The sequence below is a fragment of the Bradysia coprophila genome, unplaced genomic scaffold (genome assembly GCF_014529535.1).
Source record: "Bradysia coprophila strain Holo2 unplaced genomic scaffold, BU_Bcop_v1 contig_138, whole genome shotgun sequence".
Lineage (NCBI taxonomy): Eukaryota > Metazoa > Arthropoda > Insecta > Diptera > Sciaridae > Bradysia > Bradysia coprophila.
Genome location: NW_023503409.1, coordinates 7677881 through 7691146, shown reverse-complemented (window position 1 = coordinate 7691146; position 13266 = coordinate 7677881). Strand labels below are relative to the sequence as shown.

Below are 13266 nucleotides of genomic sequence, written 5' to 3'. Positions count from 1 at the left end.
TCGAGCTTGAGAGAATCCACGCCCTGCTTTTCGTTCGCTCTCACCACGGGTCTCACTTGACTTTATCAACCGTTCAGTTGATTCGTTATCTGCACTTTTAAAATTTCTCGAAACATAGATGATCAAGAGCGCCAATGGTATGGTACTAATAGCTGATCCAGAAATATTGAAATTAGGAAAAGGACCATAATTTCTCGGAGGTTCAATCGTATAATGAATTATATTGAAAGCCGATGCTGGAATGAACAATCCCATATAAATCAAACTGGTAACAAGTTTCTTTCTGTCTGTTCCAACCACCGCCTGCATTACTTTCAGAATTGCGATGAGACCGAGCCCTTGTACGAAAACATTCGCATAAGTTGGAACTTCCATTTCACCCAGCCAAATCTTTGCGTATGCCCATTTGGGTTCATGATAGTAGACTGGGCGGCATATGTGATCAATCATATGTGAACCACGAATCAAATTGTTGACCATAAATGCCACAAAAAATGATGTTAGTAATGATATTGATGGTCGATTTCGTTTCGGATGTTTGGACACAGTTGCTCTCAGAGTTACATATTTCGTTGAGACAATTACAGTTGCGCCCAACAGCATGAGAACATTCGCTATTATGAAGATGTAACGAATCGTCGAATACTCCTTGATTCCTTCGTCGATTAAATAAGTTTTGCCATAGGTTGATATTCCATACGTTTCGGGTCCCATAATCGATGATATAGCACGGTTAGCTTGTTAAAGAAATGTTTTAGACCACTTTCACACTATGTCCAATACCAATGTTATCAACATCAAAATATGTAATCTCTGCCGACTGATTCCGTAAATAGAGTGTTATGATGAAAGAGAAAGAAATATTTTGACAAGTACCCCAAGGCAAGTTATAAATAAATGGTCTTCGGTTTTCTCGCTCTGATCATAACACTCTATATAAATAATCATTCGACATTTGTCAGAAATCATAACAACATTGAGTAGATGCAGATTAACATGGTACTAGATTCTGTCATTTTACCAAAAATCATCACCTTTCAGCATTGTATTAGAGGTATTCTATTCATCTTTCATACTTGATATTATACGCGCGTATTTCCATCATATCGAGTTTATTTGAATCGTATAAGAGCGATAAGAGTTTGAAATTATGATGTGATCAATACAGAGAAATGATAAGCGCGGCCACTCATGGCTGGGATAGAACACGCCTGACGATGACAGATATATTACATGTAACCGATGGGAGAAAAACTCCTTATAAAAATCCAACCAATAGATACGTCAAAAATATATGTGAAATTGAGAGACGAAATGAGAGACAAGATTGTTGAAAAAAATATGCCTCAGGCGTGTTCTATCACAGCCATGAGTGGCCGCGCTTATCATTTCTCTGGATCAATACGTAAAAAACCAAGTCTTGAATTTTGGTAGTTTGTTTTACCAAAATCCGTTGAGTTGAAATTTAATTGTTTTTCAGGTGACAGTTGTCAAAGTTATGCTATTTGTAGCAAGGTTCTGAAAGAACAGGTTAAGACACTTTACGAAGGCAGGTGAAACACAAATCTTGACAATTCAGACATGTATATTGTTTGAGAAGTCAACTGTATTTTTTTTTTGTTAAGTTGAAATCGTCATACAATCGCTAAACCGAACTGGTGTGCATACGTTATTTTGCACCAGCTGGTCACATACAATTCCAAATGGGACCAGCTGGTACAAAATAACGTATGCACACCAGTTCGGTTTAGCGATTGTATAAAATTTTCCAAACCTAGTTGGCGCTACAGGAAAATTTTGATCACTCCGCCTTCGTGATCAACTCGAAAGTGTCTTAACTTGTTCTTTCAGAACCTTGATTTGTAGGTCTGTTCCAAGGCCATACGAATTGTCAAATTTCATCCATAGAGACATAGAGACATAACCTCATCAATATTTATATGAAAATTGATCTCTGTGCATGAAATCTTGTTCGTTCGGTCAATAAAAATTCGTATAAATTCGTGTAAGCCCGAACTTTGACAACACGACCGACGGCGATTTCATCCACAAAGATGAACATAACCTAAACATCAACAGATTTCTTTGTAAATTTTTCGTTACAATTTTCATCAACCTGAAAGTTGCCCTCTGTGGATGAAATTTGACATTTCGAAATGACCTTGAAACAAACCTATACGCAGTATATTCTAATACTCTCGATAATATTACACTTGATCAGGCAAGAACAGGCGAAAGAACAGAAGTTAAATAATCTGCCTACTTATCTTATCAGTAGTCCGAAATTCTCATAAAATTCAGTTCTTTATGTTGGTATAGGTCACTGTATTACGAAGGTTCCATACAAAATAAGAGGCCAAATGACAATTAATAAAATCTGTTCCTTCGCCTGTTCTTGGAGTGCGTTGGCTATATAAAAATATTTCACTAAAATCCGAATTTTCTTATGTTCTGGAAAAATAGTGAAGTAAATAGCTTGTTTTTGTGTTAACATTAACATTAAGGATTAAGTGAATTCACGAAGCTGAAATATACTGAGTACATTTCGTATATCTTGCCAATACTCTAGCAACCACAACCAAACTCTCAGCTCTATGCGTCAAATTCACACCTTATTTCTTTGTATTCTACAAACACTATTCTACATTTTGACTGACTACGCTGTAATCTACAGGTAAATTCCAAAGGCTACTTGATTCTTTCACCACCTTAATAAAAGTAGTTTGTTTGCTAGTGAGGGTATTGATCTCGCATATTTTTTATGGTTCTTGTACGGATATGGTTCGTTTTACATGCCATGTTTGATCAAAATCCGTCGTGTTATAGTAGATTACATTGGATGCGGAAGAAAGCATTCATTACATGAGGGTTCAATTTGTGATACGAGACGAACTCACAAGTGTGTTTTTAAGCAACGAGGTTTGGAAACTGTTATTTTGACAAGTGTAGAAATTGCACATCCGAGCCGAAGGCGAGGTATGCAACTGCACGAGTCAAAATAACAGTTTCCAAACCTTGTTGCTTAAAAACACACTTGTGAGTTCGTCTCGTATCACAAATTGATCCCGAGTGATGAATGCTTTCCAAGCATTCAATGTACGCTATTTTATTGCCTAACCACCCGGAATGTTGTAGTTATGTGATGTGAAGTCAAATTCAAAACAATATTTCAGATGATGCATTTTTTCTGTGAAAGAAGAACTTTCCTCCACTTGGGACGGAAGAGCTTTCCCTCACTTTTTAGGGAAAAAGCTTTCCTTCACGGTCACAAAAAGGTCCCTCATGTAATGACCACTTTCCGTGGGGGGTAAATGTACATGTAAATACAAATTTTCCGTGTGGTTAGGTAATAAAAATATAAATAGGAAAACAAGGGACTTTGTTTGGGAAATCACAGCATTAAAAAACTCGTGGGATAAAAATGAAAAGTCGTGTGAGGTAAGTACATCGTAGGATATTTTTAGGAACTGATAAAAAATTAAATGATGACAATAAATCGTTTCTTTAATTGGATTTGGTTTTAAGAGACAAAATTTGGGTGGCTGGTTGTCTTTTAATTGGTAGAAAGAGATTAACTCACATGTCATTATAAATTTCTTTGTGGAAAGCCACATACATTAAAATTACCATATTTGTAACACATTTTCATTTTTTTTGTCTTTTTTGATATGATGTAACAATGACTGCATTTATGTTCAATTCAATTTTACGTTAAACAACTAGAGCATGCTTCATTATGAACTAACCCTACTCAACAAAGAATTAACTAAAAAAAAAACTAAATTTGGATCTGAATCTCCCCAAAATTGAAGCGTTCCACACGTATAATGAAAAATGTTCAATAAATTTTTTTTATTCATTTTTAAGATCGTTTTATCCGTTGGATTTTAATTTGACAAAATCAATTGAATTGGAAAATTAAAAAAAAAAGAATTCTATGGAAACTCATTCAATAATGTAGAATTGAACAATTAACTATGATAGACAGTTGTTCACAAATTAATGGTAAATTGAAATTTTTATCGTAATTAATCACAATTTAGATTAAATGCATTCATTATACAGATAATTAAATTACTGTAGTACTGAAACAAAAAGTATGTAGCCACCTTCACCAAATGAAAGTTACTTCTTCCACCTTCACAATACTATTCATCCCACAATATCATGCATATATTTATCCAAACCTGCACACGACGCGTCGCGACGCCTATTAAGGGTATATGAATGGGGTGGGGAAAGTTAATTTGTGGTAGCTGTAAATACTAACACTATACATTAAAAAGGATTTCAAAAATAGAAACGTACAAACTTCTGCAATCCTATATTTGGAACGCTTTTATAACAGAAACGTCTGTCTGTATTTATTAAAATATCAATTTCGAATCTTGCGTGTTTCATGCTAGTTCAAACACAGCGGATACGATCATCATGACAATATTATTTTTGGTTAATTAATTATAAAACATTGCGGAATAAATTCATTTTAATGTTTCAAAGCTGTCGATGATTTGCATACAGCTGTCTTCAATTTATCGGCGAACAACTTTTATGCCTCATTTCTCCCTCGGAAAGTACTTTTCCTTCATCAAAGGTATTTACTCAAATTATACTTATTATGATTGGTAAAAATGATTTGCAATTTGTGCGAAATGATAAGTAACCATTTTAAGAAGAGTAATTTACCCATTCGCTCAATTTGAGCTAAATTATTCATGTGTTACGTTTACAGAATATTCTCATGCTTCGGAAAGTTTGTGAATTTTCACGATCGATGTTTTAAAATAAAACAAGCGAATCAGAAGTACTGTACCGAAATGAACGATATTCGACCGTATTTGAGATGTAATGTCAATAATTTAACATTAAAAATGTATATCAAACATTCAAATAGTTCGATAGTTGCAGCAATATGCCATACCTATATGTTAATGAGAAGTATACATACAATTCAAATCAAAATTAGTGGAACGCTGCAAGGACTTTATTTGATGATATGATAATTGACTTTGATAAAACGTGTACACAGTTCATCATATTTTAATGAACAAGTTTCCGACCGAAATACATAAGCTTCAGTTGACTGTAATCTCGACTGTAATTTAAGTTTAGTAAATAGTTTCGCCATGTGCATGCATCATACGTTTTGATTGGACATGGTAAAATAAGAAAATTCAATCATAATCGAAAAGCATATTTTGATTGGAATTTTGACAATCGATGTAAACCATCATTCGAAGCCTCTAAAATATACCGATTTACTTAATTAGTTTCATTTAAAAATTTAAGTTCATTCCAAATGAAAGTTATTGCATCCCGCAAAATAGAAATATCAAAATAGTTAGGGTTTGTTGGGTCTGTTTGAGACAAAATCGTTAACACATTCAAGGGATTGTGTTTATCATTAATCAATTATACTTTGCAAGAAAATTGCAATAGTTTCAACGACTGCGTAAATTCGAAATTACTTTATTTCCACAGGACAGTTCAACGTCCTAGTGTTTTTACTTCTGAAGGTTAGCGTTTACAGTTTTATGGTTAAGGTTTCATTCAAATAGTGGACCAGATGGGGGAGGGTTTTTTTATTTTGAAAATTGTGCGGAGTAAACATAAATCGTTGAAACAACTAAAGATCGGAACATTTTTGCATAAGGTAAAAGCAAAATAAAATGATTGAGTCTGGTGTTTGACAATTGAATTTCAATTGTCAAAAACCAGACTCGATCATTTTATTTTGCTTTCATTTTACATCAGTCGTAGGCAAAAATTGAGCGAGGAAGAAGAAGAAGAAGAAAGAAGACTTTTTTTTACGAAATATTTGTTTTAGTTTCATTTTGCAACTCAAATCGTTCTGTAAGTATGGTATTTCATTGATGCGGCCGAGCTGAAGTATCGACCACTAATACAAGTGCAAAGAACCAATTTGCATTGAACCGCAAGCTAAAATGAGTCGTATATTCGTTTACAATGGGCTAAGTTTCTACTAGGAATCCCACTTTCACATATAAAGACAAGACTCATAGTGCGTTTTCATAAATTAAGCGACTTTTATACGGTTTTTATTCACTTCGTGCGAACTTTTTGTAGGTTTTTTTTTTCAAATGTGCAATGGCGTGTAAGGGGAGGGTGACTTCAAGTCGAAGTAGTTGTTACCACTCTTAAGATCCTAGAAGCGCCTTTTTCTTGTTTTTATTTTTTGACTTCTGTCGTTATTACGTATTTAAAAGTTCAGATCTGAATTTGTGTTATAGTCAAAATATAACACAAACTTAAAAGAGGAAACCATTTCTTCCCATACCTATAATTCTGCCACACAATATTACCATGCCATGGTTTATTAAAGTTCTTTTATGCTCCGCTTATTTGCAAATTGAGTCATTCGCTTTCACTGTGTCATTTTTTAAGAATATCTTTTACGAGCGGATGGAAGACAATTCAGTTCTCCAAAGCGTGTGTTTATGTAAAAAAGCAAAAGCTTTTACGAAATTTATGTGACGGCAAAAAAAAAAGAAAGACTGAAACGAAACATTCTTGAGACAATGATTCTGTTTGTTTCATCTCAAATATTGCGGTTCTTCGTGTGTAACATCACTTAATTCAAAATTACAATACAACGAATGTTGAGATGTATTATGCAAAATCAGAAATTTATGTTCGACCTATTGCTCGGTATTTACATACATCCGTTCATCACCAGCAAGCAAAACCTTGTAATTTCGGTTAACTACTTACAGGATAATAATTTAGAAATAAAACATCCCTAGCCGTAATATGAGAAAGAAACAGACTTAATTACACTGTTGGGTTATTCGGAAAATCCTTGTGTACCATATTGTTACTAAGCCATATTAAAGTCTGTAGTTTTTCTAATTTTTCTTTTTTACATCTGTAGTCGATAAAATAACGATGTAACCACAACGATGGAAATAAAACCCCACGAAAAGTTGTATAGGTATCAAAAAGTAGAAGAAAGACAAACAAACAATGAAAACGATGCAAACAGTTACTATATACTATAGGCTAACCCTGGGTAATATTTCCACTATATCGCTTGATGAAGAGACATGGCTTGCCGAATGAAAGATATGTATATATAAAATCGGTTTATGGTCTTACTTACTTTGTGAATGGGTGGGTCTTCTTTGTGAACCGCGTCGTCGTTGGGGTGGCGTTTCCGTGTCATTCAGACGTGGTTCGCTGGTACAATGTGATCGAGTTGACTCTTGCAGATTTTGTTGTTGGGCTTGTACTTTTCGACGTACCTGTGAAAACGTTAAAGATCACGGTCATAACATGATCGGGATAACTATACAGTTAAGTGTAAACGAAGACATATTGAGTGATTAAAACTTCGCTCTATGCAATTAAAGCGGCGAGAGTATTAGCTTTTGAAAATAGTGTAACAAATGTGAAATAGCACGTAGAACCGCAAAACATCTTGTCATTTCTTCGAATTTGTACATTGTAGACTATAACTTCTGACATAATACCACATATGTATAAGCGCATGCTGTTGGCACATCCAAGTGAGTAATATCGAAACAATAATATGTTCAGAAGCAGATATGCACAGATGTTGGCGATGAAGATGAAGAAAATGTATTTTATTTTGTGCCACGCTTTTCTCAATTAAATTTGAATAAATGATTTCATGCGAACTGGTAGGGATTCACATTTAAAATATTTTTTTTTTCATTTTCTTTATATAAATATTATTAAATTATAGAGAGAACTCTTTTCTGAAAAAATGAAGAAGATTGCATGTAGAACACAAGACTGTGTGTATAACGTTTCGTATTTAAATTAGAAATTATGTGTTCTGTGCAGATTATTGGGGAATAAGGAGGGGTAAGACGTTATTGTAAGAATGATGGGTTGGAAATTTTTCAAGATCTTCAAGAAAAACCAATAAAATATCAAAATCTTTGCTATATAACTTCATGCAAAATCTGCATTTTCAAGTCAGCCATTATTTTGTCGATGTTTACCCCTCGAAAAGTACAAAGTTTCTTTTATTCATGTAATTATTCTGTAACACTTACTGATCTGGCTCCAGTAATTCGGGCACTTTGAGTTCGTGTTGCTGGTCTCCTTCGTTGATAGCCCGGTGTTCCATTGTCTGGCGTACCACTGCCAGATGGTGGATTGAGAATAGTTTCTAAACTACCACTAGCTGGAGCACATATGGAAGCACTACGAGTTTTTGGCCTTCCGTGAGGTGGCGTTTCGTATGCCATCACTTTTTATTTTTTTAATAAATTTTTAATTGTATTTGTTCAGTATTTGCATAGTCCACGTCTTATTACACTTTTTTACACACTCGGATGAGGAAAGTTTGAACGAATTTAAAACTGTGAAGCAATTAATTTTCATGAAAAAAACTGATTTTTTGTTTAACAAAATCGTTAGTTAGGGATCATTCATAAATTGCGTAACGCTTTTTCAGCGCTTCCATCATAATCGTCTCTTTAATAACTCAAAAAATCATGCCAAAAATATGAACTCCACGACGCTAACATTATGTTCTAAAGTGGTATATTGGTGGTAGACTATAATTTCAACTCAATGGTGATGTCAGCACTGAAAAAGCGTTATTCAATTTACGAGTGATCCTATATGCGCCTGCACCACGAATAGTATAAAGTGAAAATATTTTTTCTATTATATTATTCATTGTGAATTGCATTTATCAAAAAAACTAACAAAAGCTTTACTTTTCGCCACTGAGTTGAAAATGTACTTTTCTCAACTCAGTGCCGAAAAGTAAAACTTTTGTGTTCTGTATTGAAAAAATAGTTAAATGTGATTCCGTCCGACTAGGCCTACGGCTATTTGGACAATACACATCATACTATACATAAAGCCAGAAGCCTAGAAGATCCCTTGTTTCCTGCTCCGAAAAGCCTTCCGCTGAAGTTATTTTATCGCTAGTGTCATTTTCCAAATTTGTAAAGAAAACATAATTTGGAAACATAAAACCAGCAATAAATCGCTGGTGGACTTATTCAACTTTAGTTAACTTAAAACCAATTGAATAACAAATTCGCGCATAAGAACTGGATTAAGAATTTAAGGATTTTCAAAGGCACACCCTGCAATCGACTATAGTATAACATTAATCCTCTTAAATACTTTGGAGAAGAGATATTGTGATTTGGTAGATTTTGTGTTAAAATATTTTCTTTTCCGCCCCATTGTACTCTGGATGTTACGGATTTTTTCATTATAAAAGCAAGAGGCGAAAATGATGAAAATTCGACAAATTAAATTTTATTAAACGTGAATTCTCTTCCCTTTGCGGCATTTCTTGTTCGGTTGGATCGTCTATTCATACAATAACTGCAATATCAGCATGAGTTATGTAATATGTTAAAATGAATTTTATGTAAGCTCCTTCAACCTGCAATTCTGAGAAATAAACGAGAAAATGAAGGAAAATATGAAGAAAGTTTGTACACGTAATGCAAGTGGCGTTTCCAAGAATACTTTTCCATGTCACATAACAGGTACATCATTTTACTCTGTCTGGTGCTGGTGAATATTAGACATATTAAGCATTGACTAATGTCCCACACTACTTATCTTAGCTTGTGCAATTCTTTGCTGACTTTGAGCTTTCAAACTGTATTGGGTTGCAAAGGTGTCTTCATTCAGCTCAAAGAGAAAATTACGATTATTATCGTGAATGGAAAGCGGATTTTAATGGTGGATGGATTTAAATGGCAATCATGGAAGTACTCGTGTACGTACGCGTATCTTATGTATTCCATTGAAGCAATACGACTACACTGATATTACTTGCACGTCGAGTAATAATATTCCTTGCAAAACCATTGTTAGACTTCTTTACTTCGAAATCATTGTTATTACTGGGAACAAAGCTTTGATGATGGAAACTTAGTTTCCGTCAGTTCAATAACATAATTTTGGTACCGACTAAAACTGATCCCAATTATTGTATGAATAGAAACATATCATAGTGCGATAGAAATTTGAAATGGTAATGGAAGCAAACTTTAACCTGTTGAAGACGGCAAGCACATGACCAGTATTATTATTGGGTCTATTACTTCCATCGATGAAAGTATTTTTAATCGGTTGATTTCAAATCTTGTACTTCAATTTTTAGACCCGTACGAAGTACTGGGGTCTTATAGGTTTACGCATACGTTTGTAACACGTCGAATTGGACTCCCTGAGTAAGGGGAAACCTATTGTGGTTGTCCAGAGATGCCAAATCAGCAAGAAAAAAAATGTCCGTCTGTCCGTCCGTCCGTCCGTCCGTCCGTCCGTCCGTCTGTCTGTCTGCACGATAACTTGAGTAAAACGCATCCGATTTTGAAAATTCTTTTTTTCCCCGTTTGGTAATGTCAAAAGACAGGCTAAGTTCGAAGATGAGTGATTTTGGATCGACCCCTCCTGAGCTGGGGCCCAATAAGTGCTTTACGGTTTTTCGAAGATATCTCCGGACATTTAAACGCTATATTCGTAAATGATACATCGAATGAAAGATATTTACCATACCGATCGACAAAAAAAAGTTTATGGAAATCGGATGACCGACTTGTGAGTTAGACCCCTTGGTGTGGAACAGGCACAGGGCGGCAAGCAGTTTTTGCTTGTAGGTCGGCCAAATTTGAACATATTTCGTTCGTTTTAGCTTTATTAGATAGTATTGACCGTACCAATCAGGGAAAAAAAAGTTTATGAAATTATGTTCTCCGGAGCGTGAGCTAGGTCTCTTGGAGTGAGCTCTTATCTGGCTACTCGGCCGTACAGTGAACGTGGAGTATTTTGTCAATATCTCGAGTAAATTTTGACCGAATTTCATGAATTTTTTTTTGTTTGAAAGGTATTAACGAATGTAAAGCGTCGGTACTATTTCCGGTCTCCTAACAAAATGGCTGCCAGCGGCCATATTGGATTTTAGTAAAATAGAAATATCTTGGGAAAAATGATACTTAGAGAGTTTCTGTTAACATGGAAATAATGTGTTAAGTGTGAGGGGTTTCAGGGATTCCATATATGGACATCTATATATACCTATATACAGCTATATTGAGCTATATACAGGCATATAGAGCTATATAATAGCATATTCCTCTGTGAAATGTTTATTTATAGGTAAATATAGCGGTATATAGCTGTTTAAATAGGAATTTATGAAATTTGACTTCGTGTGGGGCTGTCTATATTGCCTCCGGCAATTTAATTGTATATGGTAACAAGGCAAAGAGTGGATAATGTAAGTGATTTAAAAGGAAGAATAGTTTTTCAGCAGAGAAGAAAATGAAGTAAGAGAAATGAAGAGTTTCACATTAAAGGCTTTTGATGCGAATAGGTGTTTCGTACGGGTCGGCGTTAGCTATGTTTTAACACGCATTTTACAATATAAGTAAGTGAGTATAAGCTCTGGACCATATTACCCAGAGCTTGTCATTATTTTTGTCGCCGTTATCGATTACAGATAGTCTTATGTGCTAATGGTTTTCCGATTTTGAGGTTTTATTTTGGTTATCGATGGCTGTCTAATTTGCAACAACAGTACAGAACAACTTTAAATATTCGGTAATAAACTTGCTAATTGAAATAATTTCAATTTATTTGCGGAGAATTTCATCGTTTTTTTTTGTGAATATAACGAAAAGAAAATTTTATTGATTGTGACGGAAAAACTGTGCAAATATTTAAACACGACTGTTACCTGCTTGTGCTGCATAATTTGTCTATTTTACAAAAATAAAAATCCCATTAAAAAGTCAAATAACATCGGTGAAATATAAATAATATTCGACAAGGTATGTTTACATGTCGTGCAAAATATATATATAGGTATATTTATCACACATCGTCCTATAAAATAGTAAACATTTTTCATTAATTTTCGCTGTATATATCCAACGAAACACCGTGGTATGTATATGCGATTATGACGTAGTAAAGTGGAGTACTTCAAAATACTCCTCTTCATTTTGATAACAACCATAAAGAGGCCATCATTAAATGTTGTGTCGGATTAAATTTATTATTTTATGGCACTTTATTTTGCCGATTTTATTAAATATGTACGGGAACAAAGCAACTGAACTCAAGCAATTTATTAAAAACAGGAATGGGAGTTGAAAGCGTTGAATATAAACATACGAGAACAAAAATAAATTATCGCATTTTATATTTCGACGAAAAGTTTAATCCGCTCAGTCATAAGATACATTTTTTTCACATTATGTATCCAGCCATTCGTGCAGTGTTACAGTTTCTCTATAATATTGCAAGTTGTAGAATTTTGTATTTTTTTCTGCTCCAAAAAAAAGTTGTTCAGAATTCTGTTAGCAACTTTCGTCTGCCATGAAGGTATTTAAATTTTTTTTTCTGCTATGAAGTTATTTGAATTGATTATTGCTTTGATGCGATACAAATTGAAGAGAATGTAAAACAGAGACTGTAAAATGTAGATAATCAAACAATGGTTGCGTAACACACAAAAGCGATACATTTATAGCAGATTACTGCCAGCGGATTATATGGTAAACATTTATTGTGTGCCTACAACACACTCGACGAGACGTGTACAGTTGGCTATGGATTCAATAAGCTGCTACCAATTTAATGTTAGAATTTCTATCACGAAATAATCATTGAAATATCAACACTTCAAACGATGACGGAAAAAATTGACCTCACACGATCCCACATTGTAAGCTTTGGGAAAGTTTGGTCACATTACAGATGTCTACTGAATATTTACGTAATTTTTATCATTTTGTATATCCAAGTTAAAGCCGTTCGCTGAGCTTAGGTATTTATCAATGTTTATTCTTATCTAACATTGAGAAGGGAAGACAATAACAAAATATATCACAAATCCACCATTATTAACTCGACTTGCCTATAAATATATTTAAAAATAAATAAAATCGGATATCCCAATATATACCATAGGGATCGACATGTTTGCATTTGTTTACTTTCACTTCCTAACACATTTCGTTCTGGGTAAATCCCAGATGAAAATATTTTTTAAATAAAAAAGTAAAATGCTCCGGATATCACAGATGGTTGCCTATTACAGCATTTGATGTATCAAAATACGAAATCGATACAATTCATACTGTGAACGCAATTACCTGTAAAATGAGTCAATTTAACAGAGGGATAAAATATGAAGTTGTATCTCCAGCAATTTTCCATTGTGATTTTGACGAAGAGGCATCGTATACTTTAAATATTAATTATTCAGTCGCTTTCATGCATCATTTACATTTG

The 13266-nt window shown here is 34.1% G+C and overlaps 1 protein-coding gene across 2 annotated transcripts in view; it reads right to left on the bottom strand.

The window, feature by feature from the left end:
* Nucleotides 1-13266, bottom strand: part of LOC119073866 (GTP-binding protein RAD) — an 81798-nt gene that overhangs the window by 33547 nt on the left and 34985 nt on the right. For both annotated transcript variants that reach the window (XM_037179734.1, XM_037179735.1), the window contains exons 2-3: nucleotides 8043-8351; nucleotides 7121-7262 (exon numbers count right to left, since the gene is read on the bottom strand). In XM_037179734.1, coding sequence (XP_037035629.1) covers nucleotides 7121-7262; nucleotides 8043-8237 — 337 coding nt within the window. In that variant the 5' untranslated portion in view covers nucleotides 8238-8351. The remainder of the gene's footprint in view (nucleotides 1-7120; nucleotides 7263-8042; nucleotides 8352-13266) is intronic.